This window comes from Emydura macquarii, unplaced genomic scaffold (genome assembly GCF_026122565.2).
Source record: "Emydura macquarii macquarii isolate MOO-44397 ecotype Brisbane River unplaced genomic scaffold, CSIRO-AGI_Emac_v2 contig_2681, whole genome shotgun sequence".
NCBI classification, from domain to species: Eukaryota; Metazoa; Chordata; order Testudines; family Chelidae; genus Emydura; species Emydura macquarii.
Window position 1 is genome coordinate 2865097 of NW_027132818.1, and position 17985 is coordinate 2883081.

Sequence of the window (17985 nt, forward strand, 5' to 3'; positions counted from 1 at the left end):
CCCCGCCCCCAAAACGCGGCGCCGCCGCCGAAAAGGGGCGGAGCTCTTTTCCATCTCCGCCCTTTTGAGACATAAGGGGAAGGGGCGGGGCTTTCGCGTGGGGGTGCTCCTCTTTGTCCCCGCCTTTGTCGTCGTCATTTCCAATTCCGGAGAAGCAGCGCCTGGGCGGGAGGTTTGAAGGCGGCCTGGGGACGGCGATGGCGGCTGCGGGGCTGGACTTGAACGCGTCGTTATCGCTGCTGGATGCGGAGACCAGCCGGGGGACGGCGGCGGCAGGCCCCGAGCAGGAAGAGGAGATGCCCATGGTTTTCCTGTGCGCCGGCTGCAAGAGGCCCGTGGGGGACACGCTGGGCTGGGTGGCCAACGACGAGGAGACCAGCTGCGTCCTGCTGCGCAGTGAGTCCCCGGCCACGAGGCGCCCGGATCTCTGCTCGGCCCCGACCCCTTTCCCGCCCGGTGTCTGAGTCCGCCCGGCCCCCCACCCCGCTCCTGGGCGCGCGCGACCGGTAGTGACCGTTGGTCCCCGTCTGTTGCAGGCGTCTCCCCCAACGTGTCGGTGGACAAGGAACAGAAACTCTCCAGCCGGCCCGGCGAGTGCGGGTGGTGAGTGCCCCCACCCCCCAAATCCGCGCTCTCTCAGCCCGGTGCCGGGTCCGCTGAGGGCTGTTTTTGAAGCCTCTGGCAATGGTGCAGCGTTGGTGCTGCTAGAGAGATGCTCCCAGTCCGAAGGGTTTGGTTAGGTGACTTCCAGATCTCTGCTGTGCCTCTTACTGCCTTCAGCTAGTTCGTAGCTGTGTGCGGAAAATCGTCCAAAAAAACCCACCAAATCTCAGCCAACTAATAGCCAAAATCTCTCAGATAAAACTCAAATAGGCGGAGTGCAAAAGGTCTTGCCTAATGCAGGGCTTGACAAATTTGCTTTGTATCTAGGAGCCAGCCCAAAAATTAAGGAGCCAGATTAATTTTTCAGCTTTCAGGGTTTTATGTTTTAACTACCAAAAAAATTTCACATTCCACTGTTGAATAGTAAACAAGTTATGGGTGAGAGCATGTGTATACACCTGTACACACCATGAGACTACAAGGCATCGTTCATCTCGCGTCTGTTATGCGTTTAACACTGATGAGTACACAAGCCAATCACTGGGCTCCTTGCTTAGTGTCACGTGCCGACAAAATGTCCACCAATCATACACTGCGATACACATGCTTGCAAATGATCGCTAAACAAAGAATTTGGCCCTCAGATGTGCTGCCAGAGATGAGCAGTAATTGGAATGCGTTATTGCTAAATTGTTGCTTGGTAACTTCCACCTGAAACTCTCAATTCATATTTGTATTGTTTTGTGTCAGGGAGGAGAAAGCATGGGTGAACTTGGCCATCGGGCAGTTTATTAGCCTATCTCTAATTTCATCTTCCATTTCCTCATTTTCCTGGATTCTGAAACTCATATACTTGAAACTTTGCATTTTCATAATTGTCTGCCCATCTAGTTTCAAGGATAATTCTCTAGTGTTCATTCAAGTGCTGGTGGGCGGGCTGTGGCAGCCCTTTCCCCCCGTCCCTCTTCCACCACATGGGCCCAGCAGTGCGCCCTGGCTGGAGCGCAGCAGCTGCTCTTCCCTCCGGGCCCTGCCCCTCTCCCACCATGTGGGCCCAGCGGTGGGGTTCTCTGCCTGGAGCGTGGCAGCTGTAGCACTCCCCCTCCCAGCCCTGCCATGTGGACACAGTGGCACCCTGGCCGGAGCGCAGCAGTCGCGTCCCCCCTCACCCTTCCGCCAGGACCCAGTCGTTCACTGGGAGAAATACTAGGCGCCAAAATTAAATTCCTAGGCACCATGGCGACCTGGCGCCCGGGGTTTGTCGAGTCCTGGCCTACTGTGACACAAGACTTAGAGCCAGTTAAAAGGAGTTCCTGTACCTCTTCTTCTGATACTGCTTGGGTGGGAGTTACAAATAACCTAACCCGAAATACTAGTTTGGAAGTCAGTTTTACCTAGCATAGTCTAATATACTCTCTTATATAGATGATTAATGTGCCCTGCTAAGATCATGGATAGGATTCAAAGATTGTATATTTTGAAATACAAATGAAACAAAGACATACATGAATACAACATGTAATTTTTTTGGTACTGAATGACCACATTTCGCATTTTTTTTCTTATGGGATTTACACACCACTTATGCACAGTGGTGGCAGATTCTCTATTCTAAGACCAGGAGTGAATTAATTAGAATCTATTTAAATATTTTCTAAAGTGGTTACATATTTGCTTACAGCATGATTGAAACTTTGTTCTGCAATGCCTGTTCAATGACCCTTGGGAACATCTACAGATGCACCCCAAAACATCTTGACTATAAACGAGACTTATTTTGCTTCAATGTCGACTCTATTGAAAGGTAAGGATGAGACATAATGGTTCTGGTTGTCAGATAAATATGCTAATTGTTTTTTGACTTTTAGATGGAATGCCTGGTAGTTTGGGTTCATTACACTTTTAGCAATCAGATAATTGTGCAAAACTTATGTTAGGGAGAGGATGGCAGAGGGTATCTGGAGGAGGTTATGGATTATCCCTCTAAACTCCTTTTGTTGTTCAAAAGCAGTGTTCTCTGTTAATGCTCCCTATACTACCGCACTTAAGTTGTGGAAACATTCTGTGTATAATATTGTATAAGAGCTGATATCTTGGGTAAATATCTTAGGTGTTCTTTTATATAACACAACTCACAAGTATATAAAAGTACACTAGGTACTCAATGCAGCCAGAAGGTGCCTTTACTTCCAATCTCATTCCAAAGACACTGAACTTAGAAACCAGAGTGACTGGTCAATTTTACTTAACTCAAGGAGAAAGTTAGCAGGATGACAACATGGTGGTGAAATAGAGATGTGCTGCCGCAGTGGCCTTGTTGTGCTTAAAGCCTGAAGAGTTCAGGTGCTGACATAGCTACAATATTTGAAACACGTTTTTCATTATGCTAAACAGTTGAAAACATTCTTCAGTAACTAAATCCTGGACTAAGTTGTTATTTAACAGGGTGGAATGATTGAGAGAGATTTAAATCTTGTTTTGTGTTTGTATTAAATTCTTTTTCTAAGGCAAGGTTCATTCTCATTGGTTTGTAACCATTAAAACGTGGTGATTTGCAGCTAAATATAGGCTTTACACTAAATTTTATGCTTTTTTGCTAACCAGGAGGATACACTATCTATACATTTAACCAGTTATATAGCTTAATATATATTTATTGAGATTCTTAATTTTTTATTTGTGATTTGTTTGAGCTATTTCTATGGAAATTCAAATTCAGTTAAAATGCCCAAAACAGCTTTTTAAATTTTGTTTAGTTAAATAAAACTACCTTAAATGTGCCAATACATAAGAAAAAAAATTATTGAAACAAGTTTTGCATTTACAACTAGCTGATTTAGTAGACAAAGGAAGTATTATCAGTAGTTGATTAATCGAACTGATTGGTTCTGATCACCATGCTCTTCATGAGTTTAGAAGTAGCAGATCTCATTCTCTCCCACCTTGTTTTCCTCTTCCAATCTAGGAATAAAAACCTATGTCCTCGTTTTTTCAGCTCCCAATTGGTTTCTTAATTTTGAATGAATTAATTGTTAAACAAACTTTGGATAAACTGAAATGAAGAAATTGTTTTCTGCATTTGCAAAATAAACTACTGCTGTCAAAGCTGGTTTAACACTTCAACAGACTCCGTTTCCAGATATTTAAACAGTGACTTCTACCTGTTCAGTGGTTTGACATTCCTTAAAACTTGAGCAGCAACCATGTACTGCTTACTATTACTTTAATTTAGACTATTGTAATAGATCATAGTAAGTTGAGGCCTTAACATAAGGTTTTATTTAATATAAACCAGTATATAACTTAAATCTGATTTTAAATTTTTTTTTTAATGTAAAACAAAATCAGTATTTTACTCATGCCAACTAATAGAATGAGTTTTTTTGGTTATTGTCAGAGAGAGCTACTTTTATTGCCAAATGATCCTTTAGTTGATGTTTCCTTGTTTTGCATTATGACTGACAATCATGTGAACTGAAACTCTACTATATTAGTTATATCCTAGGATCTTCAGAAAAACAAGCTATAACTGATGAGGAACCTTTAACTCTTGAAAGTCGAGCTGGCTTAGAAGAGGCACTGGAAAGGGTAAGAAAGAGTTCATTTTAAGTAATTCAGAGTTCACTACAATTTAGGGAGATTTATAGCGAAATCAATAATAATTCCACTTAATCACCTCTGAATTCAGCCAAACTGATCTTAATTTTTATGTACATTGTCATGTTTCATTTTTATATGGTTATCTATAGCCTATTGTGTGTATGTAGTTGTTCAGAATTTCCCTCTAGATACAATTTTGACAAACACAAAACTTTTCACTAAATGCATTTTTGGATTTCTGACCAGCTTGGTTTGTAGCCATAAAGTGAATAACTTCTGATATGTTTTTGGTTCACTAAGAATTCTTTGTGGAAAGCAGTTCAACATTAAATCACTTTATGTAAGCAAACTTGAAATATTTTTCCAGTGGTATAGAGCAGAGATATAAAACATTTTTAACTCTGGAAATGCCTTCCTTTAAGATTTAGTGTGGGCTCCTATCATTCCATAATCCTGCAGCCAGGACAATACTTAAGAGAGCAGATGAGCAAAACCTCTGAGAGAAGCTAAACTTACATTACAAAAGATGAACACAGTAGAACTGTGACACTTTCAGCCAGGTGTCAGATAACTCTACAATAGTTGTGGTGGCTACATTGCTGTCAGAATTAATGAAGCTCTGAACATTATGTAAACTCTTACTTTTAGTTAGGATGGTGAGGAAAGATTGAAAATACAAATGTAATGGATCTCTTATGGTCAATACTAGTTATGTAGTTATTATTGAGCTAGCATTGTGTTGATTTTTGTTTTGCAAACTCATATTTCTAGGAAACTAATTTTTCCAATTTATTTAACAGGCAGAAACCATATTGAAAGCACTGGAGGCAAGATTGTCTATAGTTGAATCAAGTTTTGCATCATGTCATAACAGCTGAAAGAAACTTTGTGTGTAACTTGTTACTGGGAGCACTTCATGGAAATCTTACTTTCATAATCTCCAGAATCTGTTGAAGTGCTGCAAAAGCCTTCCAGTGAATAGAGCAAAAATTACATCAATAATTCTAATGAGAAAACATTAAGTTGTAGGATGATGTATATAAAATCAAAATATACCCTTCTGCTGACATCTATGCTACCTTATATTTGATATTTTTTCTGCCTCCCTGCCCACACTCTAGACAACTTCTGCCTAAAAGGTAGTTAAATAAGTTCTCCTGACACTGCCTAGTGCTCCTTGGATTTCAGCTGGCATGACTAGCATTATGGTATAACTTTTGGGTAGCCTTTCTGCTAGTATCTGAGATTGGGATAGTCATCCAAAATTATCTGCTGAACTGACATCTCTTCAGTTTCTTAAAATAAAAGTAACAAACTAACCCTGAGCTTTCTTGTAGTAATGATTGAATTGTTCATTTGTTTTATTTTTACAGCCTTTCCTTGACCTCTGCTGCTAGGCATTGATCAGTAGGATTTAAATGTAGCAGGTTCTGCATGCTAGCCTTGGGCTGTCCAGAATTTATTAACTTTCTTTACTGGAGACTTTAAAAAAAACTTTCCATAGAACATCTTTAAAAAAAATGCAGATCTTAAATACTGTGCATAGCCCATCAACCTTGTTTGAGATGAAGAACAAGTTTAAAATGTGTGCTTAAATTTAAGCTAAACTCAATACATTTAGTTAAGTGCTCTAGTCTGAGTGTTAATTGGTTCTGATGTCAATTTTGTAATGTTTGACTTTATTTAAAGGGTTGTGTTCCAATATTTGCAAAACTTAGAATTAGTTTATAAATTTGTTTATTAAACCAAGATACTTGGGCAATCAGTGTAAATGTTCAAAGTCATGTAAATATATTTCTAATAAAAACAAAAAAGATCAGTGATTTGCTGGCTTTCTTACTTCAGGGCTTAATGCACTTTCTGTGCCTTGAAACTGTGCAAATTGTCAAACTGCACAACATTTTTGTTCCAAGTATAACCTAGGTTGTGGTAGTTAACAGATTTGTCAGCAGGCAACAGCATGCTCTGCTCATAACCAGTTAGTAAAAGCAAATTATGCTGTTTATTTCTATTTTCTGTTTCCTTTTCAAATAAACATCAATTTATTAACAAAAGCTTTCTGATCAATTGATTATATAGATTATAATTGGACTATAATTAGTTTGTGGCTACATTATGTAATGTGCAACACAAATTAACTATTTCACTGAAATTATTTCCCTAGTCAGAATTGCTGAACAGCTTCTCCAAACTCTTGAGTAAAATTACTTTCCTTCAGCAGTAGCCATATAAGATATTTTTTCCCCCTCTGATCACAAGTTTTATTTTTCCCTTACCCTTTAAATACCCTTCTTGAGTAATCAACTAGCATGGTCATATAGTCATTATTTTTGTCCCTCTTCAGTGTTACTTTGCTGAAGTTGAACTTACTGTGTCTTGTGGTCAGATAATCTTTAGGTGCTGCTTCAAGTGCTTGTCTATTTATGTTCCATTGTTGGTGGGCACGTGCCCAATGCGCTCTGGATTCTTTGGGCTATGCCTGTGCCCTGAGAGTCTTTGTCCCTCCTACCTGATAACGTAAAAGGCAGGGACACCCCAGCTGCCCCTCAGTTCCTTCTCACTGCCAATGGCTATGGGTCAAAACTTGCAGTGTCTGAATTTTTCTTCCTGTGGTCTAGTTATTGTATTCTAAATAGTTCTAAACCTAGATACCTAATGTTAATGGTTAACTAAATGCTAGTTTTTAGATATTTCGAGTATTTACTTTCTACTTTTAAGAAGAAACGTTTTCTCTTTGCCTCTGAGATTTCACAAATCTCTAGGCTTCAAAAATTGCCCTTCAGGCAAGGCAGTAATGCCTCTTAACGTGCACACCAGGTGCTTGTGAGAGAGTTGCACGCTTTGTAGCTTCTGTAGGCTGAGTTTATTACACACTAAGGGCTCCTTGCATTCCTCCATTCCATACCCCAAGCACCATGTGTGCCACCTTCCCAGTGTCCTCCTGCCGAGGGTTCTGTGTACTTATTTTCCATTGTGACGCGCTGTACCCCATGTTCACCCTTATAGTGTAACTGTATTGTTTAATGCAAAGTATGTCATGTAAGGTGTTTTTTGGAATGCTGATGGCATACTGAACATTACTGTTATGATCGTATGCTTCTTGCAATGTCACATGCATAGTTATGAAACTCTGCTATATAATATTCCCAAATGTGTGTCTCACATTGCTTGAATAGATCCATGCAAACACAAAGCACAGTGAGAGTTCTTGCCTTGCTGAGGCATGAATGCAGGAACAATGGATGGCCTGAGCACCTGATAAGGCAATGCTCATGTGACTCAAATGGAGGAAATCATGCCCATTGCCAGATATGGATGGTGACAAGGAAATGAGTTAAAGGCAGAGGTGTTTTTGTCTATGGAGCTCTCCCTTGTAATCTGTCTATAAAGCAACATCAAGAAACTGACAGACTACCCATAAGGGAGGGGGTAAAGGGAGGGCCTGGCTGTAGGAGTTAGCTCAGCCAGCCTGTGTGGTAAGATTAACTATCAAAGACTGTAAGGCTACAGTAGTGTTAAGTTTAGTTTAGAATGCGATTTATCTTTTTACTTCTTCCTGATATATCTGACTCATGTTATTCTGTCTTATAATCACTTAAAATCTTCCTGTACTAAATAAACTCACTTGTTTTATCTAAAGCTATGATTTGAAGGATGTGGTTTGAATGTGTATAGAGAGTTCATTTAGAGTGACAGACCTCGTGCACATACATTTCATTGATAAATTGACTAATGTATGAGCTTGCAAAGTTCAATGGGAAGCATTGAACTCCCTAAGACAGCTGTTCCTAGGGTTGCATTTGGGACTGGGGATATTGGCTGGGGGTCATTATATTGCAGAATCCCCTGAGTGACTGACCAAAAGCATGCACTCACTAAAATGGGAGTTGCTTATCTGCAGGAGGCTGTGAGTGAACTGACACAGGAAAGGGTGGTTCACACAGCAGGGAAAGTTGCAAGATGGGCTCCAGGGAATGAGGGAGTGGAGTGACACTGTGATATACCAGTCCAAATTGCAGAGGGGAATGTCACACCCATATAATAGGAACCAGCATTTTTCTCCTGTGCCCTTCCCACCATTAGTTATGTGGGAGATTAGTATGGTGACACCTTCACAAACTTAACTATTGGGAGGATGAGAAGAGGTGAGATGGGGGTATTGTTATGCTGGAAGGCATTAGTGGATACCATCAGACAGTTGTTTGATCTGTAGACATTGCAGAAGAGCTTGGAACTATGGCTGTATTAAATATATTGCAGGAGCTTCATGTGTCTTCCATTTTTCTCTTGGTTTTATGCTTCTATCTTCGAGTGATTGCTCATATGCATTCCAATGTAGGTGTGTGCGCGCCCCGTGCACAGATTCCCGGAACTTTTTCCCTAGCAAGCCCCGCATGGCCAGCTCAGGCGCCCCCTGGAGTGCCGCGCTCATATCGCGGTATAAAGGGCACTGCTGGCACCGCGGGTCCCCAGTTCCTTCTTTCCGCCTGTGACGGTTGCTGGAACTATCGCCTCTTGCTGCGTGCAAGTAGCTCATTCCCTAGTTGTTTGACTGTTTTTCAAAGTTGTTGTTTATAGTGTTTATAGAGTTAGTTAGTTTAGTGTTAAGTCTGAACCCCGGACGGGGTTCCTCCTTCTGGAGTCATGCCGGGCTCCACTGGCTTTAAGAACTGTGTCTTGTGCACCAAAGCCTTTCCGATCAGTGACCCGCATGACCGTTGTCTCCGGTGCCTTGGGGAAGAACACCGTCGAGACAAGTGCAGAATCTGCAAGTCCTTTAAGCCTCGCACCCAAAAGGAGAGGGACGCGAGGCTAAAGGCAATACTTATGGAGTCGGCGCTCCGTCCAGCCTCTGAACCGTCCCGGTCTCCGTCGGCACCGAGTGTGTCGTCGGTGCAGAGCGCCCCCCCACCGGCACCGCTTTCGGCACCGCAGAAGGCCTCCAAGGGTCCCAAGAAGTCGGCACGGCCCTCAGCCGCACCGGAGATCTCCCCCCGGCCCTCGCAGGGCGGCGGGAGCACGGAGACGCCCCAGTCACGGGCCGTAGAGGTTACTCCGGCACCGGGGTCTCCGCGCGGGTTGCCTCCCCCGACTCCTGGGGGTGGGGGAGTGCACCCGCAAGGGCCGTCGACGCCGGAGGCATTTACCGCGGCACGGGCCCTTATGGCCATGCCTATGCCTCCGTCCCCCCCTCGGCCGAGGGACAAGGGACCTGCGTCTCGAGGCAAACCCGCGCTGGGTGGTCTCGGTGGTTGGAGACGTTCCCAATCCAAGTCTCCTTCCAGACGGTCACGGAGGGTGGAGAGCGTCGGCTCCCCTCCGAGCTCCGACTCTAGGTCGTCGAGCGACTCGGCACCGCGGCACCGTGGGCGGTCCCGAGTCCGTCGCCGGAGCCGTGTGTCCAGCTCCAATGCCAGCAGGGACCGAGACTCGGGCTCGCACTCTTCGGCACGGAGCCCGTCTCGGCACCGCTCCTGGTCACCGTCGGTCTTGAAAGGCCCAGAGACACCGATGGCTCCGGCACCGATGGCTCCGGCACCGATGGCTCTGGCACCGATGGTCCAGGCACCGTTAGGCCCGGCACCGGTGGGGGCCGCACCGGTTGGCCCGACGCCGACATCGGGGCGACGGGACTCTCCTCTACGTCGCCGTCATCGGTACCGCTCTCGGTCCCGGGGAGGGAAGCGGTACCGCAAGTCCTCTCACCGCAGAGGCCGGTCGGCTACGTCGTCGTCATCATCCTCGACTTCCTCGTATCGCCGGCACCGCCGACGTCGGCACCGGTCCGCGTCGTCCTCGCCCGACCGCTCCACGCGTCGGCGACATAGACGACGCACGGCGGGCTCGGGGGACAGGAAGGCTGTGCAGCTGCAGCAGCCTTCCCTGCAGGCCCCAGGATGGACCCAAGGGCCTTGGCAGTGGCCGTACTGGGGGCCTTGGAATGCCACTATGCCCCAGGGCTCAGTGTCGCTGCAGTCGGCGGTGGCTCCCCCCGTACCTCCCGCACCTAAGGTTCAGGAGCAAGGGTCGGAGGATTCGGACCCAGGGGAGGGACCCTCCACTGCGCCCCTACCCTTCTCTTCCTCCTCATCGCCTGATGAGGCAGCAGCCAGGGATCGTAAGGGGCCCCTGTTTGACTTTAGGGCTCATCAAGACCTCCTAAAGAGAGCGGCTGAAAACTTAGGCATGGAGTTTAAGCTCATGTCCGAGGAGGAGGACCCCCTTTTTGGGCCCTCGAGCTCTCTGGGACCCTCACGGGCCACCTTGCCAGTACATGACAATGTCATGAAGATAGCCAGGAAACTCTGGCAGACCCCGTCCTCTCTGCCCTCTACGTCCAAGGGGGTGGAACACAAGTATTATGTCCCCAAGGAACCATTTGAGTTCCTCTACAACCACCCGGCACCTTGCTCCCTGGTGGTCGATGCGGCCAACCAGAGGGACCGCCAGGGGAACCAGGGTAACACGCCCAAGGACAAGGAGGGTCGCAAGATGGACTTATTTGGGAGGAAGGTTTACTCTACTGCGGCGCTGCAGTTTAGAGTAGCGAACCATCAGGCCCTGTTTGGGAAATATAATAAAAACTTGTGGGCCTCTATGCAGAGGTTTGCCTCCCAGCTGCCCCCGGACCAGGAGGCAGACTTTTCCACTATCCTCCAGGAAGGGGCTGCTGTGGCCACCGCTGCGCTGCAGTCGGCTAGTGACGCGGCGGACACAGCCAGCAGGGCTATGGCCTCGGCGATAGTGATGCGCCGCTGTTCATGGCTTCAGGCTTCTGGCCTCACCCAGGAGGTACAGCAGGCCATTCAGGACTTACCGTTTGATGGCCTGGGTCTGTTCTCGGAGAAGACAGACGACAAACTCCACGCACTCAAGGACTCTCGGGCCACCCTGAAGTCACTTGGGTTGTATACCCCTCAGGCCTCCAAACAGCAGTCCAGACCTCAAGCCCAGAGGCAACCACCACCCCCGCCCAGGCCGGCTCCTCGCCCCGCCCAGCAGAGGAGGGGTCGTGAGCGCTACCGCGGTCCCAGCAGAGGAGGCCGCCAAGGGTCCTCTGCAGGGGGCCAGCAGGGGCCTTCGAAAGGGGGTAATCCGAATAAACGTTTTTGACCCAGAACCGGAGGGTGGTACTCTTCCTTCTCTCTGGGATCTTGGCCGGCCGTTCGCAGATAGGCTTCGCCCTTTCCTTGCGGATTGGGAAGCCATCACTACAGACCGGTGGGTCCTGGAGGTGATTGCTAAGGGGTACTCCCTCCAGCTCACAGCTTTTCCCCCCAACAACCCTCCGCGGCTGTCCCCCATTGGGGATCCGGCCTCGGTTCAACTCCTTGTGCGGGAGATTGGGTCGCTCCTCACGTTGGGGGCAGTGGAGGAAGTCCCACTGGCCGAAGAGGGCAGGGGCTTTTACTCTAAATATTTCTTAATCCCCAAGGCGAAGGGAGGCCTTAGGCCCATTCTGGACCTCCGTGGCCTAAATAGGTATATTAGGCGGGTTAAGTTTCGTATGGTCTCCCTCGCCACAATCATTCCGGTCCTTGACCCAGGGGATTGGTATGCCGCCCTTGACCTAAAGGATGCATACTTTCACATCTCAATATTACCGGCCCATAGGCGGTTCTTGAGGTTTGTGGTAGCGGGACGCCATTATCAGTTTCGGTCCCTACCCTTTGGGCTCTCCTCAGCACCTAGGGTCTTTACTAAGTGTATGGCTGTGGTGGTAGCCCACCTGCGCCGTAAAGGTGTTCAAATCTTCCCCTACCTGGATGACTGGTTAATCAGGGGGAGGTCGAGTTCCCATGTGAGACATAGTCTGTTCCTCACACGCGAATTGTGCGCTAGACTGGGGCTGCTTATCAATGAGCAAAAGTCCACACTCACTCCGGTACAATGTATTGAGTTTATTGGAGCCAGGCTAGATGCGGTACAAGCCAGGGCCTTCCTCCCTCAAGCAAGATTTGAGGCGATGGCAGCCATCATATCTGATCTCCACTTGTCCCCCATGACGACAGCCAGGCACTGCCTGCAGCTGTTGGGACATATGGCGGCTTCTACATATGTGGTGAGACTGGCACGATTAAGGCTTAGACCTCTCCAGGCGTGGCTGGCTTCGGTGTATGTACCACACTGGCATTCTCTAACTAGAATGGTCCTGGTTCCCCCACAGGTGCTGTCATCCCTCGATTGGTGGAGGGACCCGAGGGAAGTGATGATGGGCGTCCCCTTCAGAGAGTTCATCCCATCTGTGACGCTCATCACAGACGCATCCGATCGGGGATGGGGAGCCCACATTTCTCACGATCAGGGCACCCAAGGGCTTTGGTCACTGGAGGAGAGAGCTCTGCACATCAACGTGCGTGAGCTCAGAGCAGTCCGATTGGCCTGCAAGGCCTTCCTCCACTTCCTCAGGGGCAGAGTGGTCCGAGTCCTTACGGACAATACGGCAGCCATGTTCTACATGAACAGGCAAGGGGGGCACGTTCCTCGGCACTCTGCCAGGAAGCCATTCACCTCTGGGACTTCGCAGTGAGGCACGGGTTTCATTTATCTGCCTCTCACCTCCCGGGGGTACGGAACAGCGAGGCAGACCGCCTCAGCAGATTTTTTTCTCCCCGCCACGAATGGTCCTTACACCAGGACATAGTGGCTTGCCTCTTCCAACGGTGGGGTACTCCCCGTCTGGACCTGTTCGCTACAGGAAATGCCCGAGGTTTTGCTCGCTCAGGGGTCGCGAGCCGGGCTCTCTGTCCGATGCCTTTTTGATTCCCTGGACAGGGGATTTAATGTATGCTTTTCCCCCTGTCCCGCTCCTGCCCCAAGTCCTCCTCAAAATCAAGAGGGACAGGGCGGACATTATCCTGATTGCCCCAGCGTGGCCGAGGCAACATTGGTACAGCATGCTGCTCGACCTCTCCATCACCGAACCGATTCCGCTACCCAGACGGTGCGACCTGATCTCCCAGGACCATGGGAGATTGTTGCACCCCGACCTGGACTCCCTCCACCTCACTGCCTGGAGACTTTGTGGCTGACGGAGGGAGAGAGAGCCTGTTCCATGCAGGTTCAACAGGTCCTCCTGGGCAGCAGGAAGCCGTCCACGCAAGTAACATATAAAGCTAAGTGGCGGAGGTTTTCGGGGTGGGCAGAAGCGAGAGGGTTACACCCTAGCATCTCACCTATACAGGCCATCTTGGAGTACTTACTGCAGCTTAAACTGCAGGGCCTGGCTTTGGCCTCCCTCAAGGTCCACCTAGCAGCCATCTCGGCCTTCCACCAACCCATGGAGGGCCGCTCCCTGTTTTCTCACCCTATGTCGGTGAGGTTCCTTAAGGGGGTGGAGAGGACTTTCCCTCAGGTGCGGGACCCGGTGCCACCCTGGGACCTCAACTTGGTCCTTAACGGGCTGATGGGTCATCCATTCGAGCCCTTGGCTACATGCTCCCTTCTACTTTTGTCATGGAAGGTGGCCTTCCTAGTGGCTATCACCTCGGCCAGAAGGGTCTCCGAACTGAGGGCGTTAACCTCGGAGCCCCCTACACGGTTTTTTATAAGGATAAGGTCCGGCTGAGGCCTCACCCGGCTTTTATGCCTAAGGTGGTGTCTCAGTTCCACTGTAACCAGGACATTTTCCTTCCTGTGTTCTTTCCAAAACCCCATGGGTCGGAGGAGGAAAGGAGGGGGCATTCGCTGGATGTCAGGCGAGCCTTGGCCTTCTATCTCGAGAGGACCAAGCCTTTCCGGAAGTCGACACAGCTCTTCGTAGCTGTGGCGGATAGGATGAAGGGCTTGCCTGTCTCCACCCAGCGCATCTCCAAGTGGATTACTGCCTGCATTAAAGCATGCTATGAGCAGGCAGGAGTATCCCTCCCAGGGCCGGTGAGAGCACACTCCACTAGGGCTCAGGCCTCTTCCGCAGCCTTTCTAGAAAGGGTTCCCCTGCAGGACATCTGCAGGGCAGCGACCTGGTCGTCAGTCCATACGTTCACGTCGCATTACGCCATCGTGGAACAAGCAAGGGAAGACGCAGGGTTCGGCAGGGCCGTGCTGTCTAGAGCAGGTCACCGATAACTCCTACCCTCCTCCAAGGTATGGCTACTCAATCACCTACACTGGAATGCATATGAGCAATCACTCGAAGATAGAAAACAAGGTTACTTACCAGTAACTGTTGTTCTTCGAGATGTGTTGCTCATATCCATTCCAAACCCACCCCCGTCCCCACTGTCGGAGTTGGCAGAAAGAAGGGACTGGGGACCCGCGGTGCCAGCAGTGCCCTTTATACCGCGATATGAGCGCGGCACTCCAGGGGGCGCCTGAGCTGGCCATGCGGGGCTTGCTAGGGAAAAAGTTCCGGGAATCTGTGCACGGGGCGCGCACACACCTACATTGGAATGGATATGAGCAACACATCTCGAAGAACAACAGTTACTGGTAAGTAACCTTGTTTTTTCCCCAAAATCATCAGGATTCTGGCCATTGATGCTTAGAACATGCCCTAAAATTTTGGAATTTACTGGTTCTTCTTCGAGTACTTGCTCATGTCCATTCCGTTATACGTGTGTGCACACCTCTGTGCACAATTACCGGAACTTTTTTCGCCCTTAGCAGATCCTGTAGGGCAGGCTCTGGCGCCCCCTGGAGCCCTGCGCACATGCTGCAGTATATGAGGCACTGCTGGCCCTACGCCCCCTCAGTTCCTTCTTTCTACCTGTGACAGTTGCTGGAACTGCCTGTGTGTGCATTGCAAGTGCTTAATTCCCTGTGTTTTGAACTTTAAGCATGATTTTTTTTTGCCTTAATTAGTTATCTTAATAATTTAGTGGTAGTTAGAGATTTAGGGATAGTCTGGCTGAGACTTTACAAGGAGCGGGTTATGCTCTGGTCTCAGGGCTTCAAACTGTGTGACTCTGACAGGAAGGCTTTACATTAACAAGCAGTCCAGGCTCAGCAGAGTTTCCCAGAAGATCAGACCTGTATAATTTTATAACAGGAAAGCTTCAGGGGCAGAAGTGGGTAAAGGGCACATTGTTTCCCTCCTCCAACAGTGTACAAGCTCCGTATCACCTGCTTATGGCTACCAGGTCAAGTTTTATACTAGGGAGAAAGGAGATTTGTTACAAATGTTTGGTTACCAAGAGAAAACTCTATCCCTTTTCTCAATGCAGTAAGTGAAAGATTGAAATATTAAGAAATTGTTAAATGTGTTTGAAAAGAGCATTTTTCATTAAAATTGTTTTTTCTGAGCTTATTGCTAGCTGTGGCCAGACTGCTGAAAACTAACACATATTATCTGTATAGCACAGTGACTCTACTCCAGCAGCATGGCTGCTTCGTATTAGACATTTTGAAACCATTTGCTATCCTACTTTGTTGTCAGATGAACTTACTGCGTGAGAATTAGATACTGAAGTGCTCCTCCTGTTAATTAACCTGTGATACACAAGATTTAAATGAAGTGAGCTGAGTCTAAGGCTATTTTTACACTACGAGCTAGGAGTATGGGTCTCCAATTTGATGTGAGCTAGCGTGGATATAAGCAGTAGTGTAGTCGTAGCATGGGCAGCAGTGGCATGTTTTAACTGTGCTGTGCAAAGACCCATTGGTTTCAGGACAGTTTCTAGTTAGCATGGCTACGCTGTGCTGCTGCTGCCTGTGCTACTTTGGCTATACTGTTATTTATATTTGTGCTGGATTTCATTGAGCTACCACAAGTATGTATATGCGAGCAGGTGAATCACAGCCTCAGCTTGTAACATAGACATAGCCTAAGAGTCACAAACCACTATATTTTCTCAGAAAGGTCTGATTCAGAGCCCTCTGAAATTAATGGGAGTTTTTCCACTGATTTCAATGGGCTTTGCATTAGGTTCATAGACATGAAAGCAAAACTGTTCAGTCAAAAATGTAAGAGGGCAGCTCAAAACCTTCTAAGTAACGTGCTGCTTTATTAAACTTTTGTAATGTTAAACAATTAGCAACTTAGATTTAACACCTTGAAGCAGTAACTCTGAAAAAGACTTTGGTTTAATAATGGATAATCAGCTGAACATGAGCTCTCCATGCAACACTGCGGCCTAGCGTGCTAATGCAATTCTTAGAAGTATAAAAGGGAATATTGAGTGGGAGTAGAGAAGTGTGACCACTACTAGAATACTGTGTCCAGTTCTGATGTCCACAATTCAAGAAGGATGTTGAAAAATTGGAGAGGATTCAGTGAAGAATCACATGACTGATTAAAGTATTAGAAAACATGCCTTCTAGTGAAAGACTAAAGGAGCTCAATCTAATCAAAGAAAGGGGATGACTTGAAGAGACGGGATTCACCTAACGAAGACAGGGAAGAGTATCTTCGCAGACAGGCTGGCTAACCTAGTGAGGAGGGCTTTAAACTAGGTTCGATGGGGGACGGAGACCTAAGCCCAAAGGTAAGTGGGGAAGAGGGACACCACAAAGAAGCAGAAGGAGGAGGGTGCAGCAGGGGAGGCCTCCCGATTCATACTGTGAAAGTAGGCCAATTGGCTACTTATCTCAAGTGCCTGTACACAAATGCGAGAAGCCTGGGAAACCAGCAGGAGGAACTGGAAGTCCTGGCACAGTCAAGAAACTACGACATGATTGGAATAACTGAGACTTGGTGGAGTAACTCACACGACTGAAGCATTGTCATGGATGGGTATAAACTGTTCAGGAAGGACAGGCAGGGGTGAAGGGGTGGAGGAGTTGCACTGTATGTAAGAGAGCACTTTGATTGCTCTGAGCTCCAGTATGAAGCTGGAGATAAGTCAGTTGAGTGTCTCTGGGTTAAGCTTAGAAGCAAGAACAATAAGTGTGATGGATAGAGAACTGGCTAGGGCATAGGGCTCAACGAGTAGTGATCAATGGCTCCATGTCTAGCTGGCAACCAGTCACAAGCGGAGTTCCCCAGGGGTCGGTCCTGGGGCCGGTTTTGTTCAACATCTTTATTAATGATCTGGAGGATGGGGTAGATTGCACCCTCAGCAAGTTTGCGGATGACACTAAGCTGGGGGGAGTGGTAGATACCCTGCAAGGTAGGGATAGGATACAGAGTGACCTAAACAAACTGGAGGATTGGGCCAAAAGAAATCGAATGAGGTTCAACAGAGAAGTGCAGAGTCCTCCACTTAGGAAGGAAGAATCCCATGCACAGCTATAGACTGGGGACCGACGAACTGGGCAGCAGCTCTGCAGAAAGGGACCTGGGGGTAATGGTGGATAAAAAGCTGGATATGAGTCAGCAGTGTGCCCTGGTTGTCAAGAAGGCTAATGGCATATTGGGCTGCATTAGGAGGGGCATTGCCAGCAGGTCACGAGAAGTGATTATTCCCCTCTATTCGGCATTGGTGAGGCCACATTTAGAATATTGTGTCCAGTTTTGGGCCCCCCACTACAAAAAGGATGTGGACAAGTTCGAGAGAGTGCAGCGGAGGGCAACCAAAATGATTAGGGGGCTGGAGCACAGGACTTATGAGGAGAGGCTGAGGGAACTGGGCTTGTTTAGTCTGCAAAAGAGAAGAGTGAGGGGGGATTTGATAGCGGCCTTTAACTACCTGAAAGGGGGTTCCAGGGAGGATGGGGCTAGGCTGTTCTCGGTGGTGGCAGATGACAGAACAAGGAGCAACGGTCTCAAGTTGCAGTTGGGGAGGTCTAGGTTGGACATTAGGAAAAAGTTTTTTACTAGGAGAGTGGTGAAGCACTGGAATAGGTTACCTAGGGATGTGGTGGAATCTCCATCCTTAGAGGTTTTTAAGCTGAGGCTTGACA

At 47.7% G+C, this 17985-nt stretch overlaps 1 protein-coding gene across 1 annotated transcript; it reads left to right on the forward strand.

Moving 5' to 3' along the window:
* The first annotated feature begins 64 nt into the window (after positions 1-64).
* MIS18A (MIS18 kinetochore protein A) lies at positions 65-6026 on the forward strand. Its single transcript, XM_067565611.1, has 5 exons — positions 65-396; positions 537-603; positions 2285-2407; positions 4098-4191; positions 5004-6026. Exons 1-5 carry the CDS (start codon positions 198-200, stop codon positions 5079-5081), a joined length of 561 nt encoding a protein of 186 aa, XP_067421712.1. The 5' UTR covers positions 65-197; the 3' UTR covers positions 5082-6026.
* The last annotated feature ends 11959 nt before the right edge of the window (positions 6027-17985 follow it).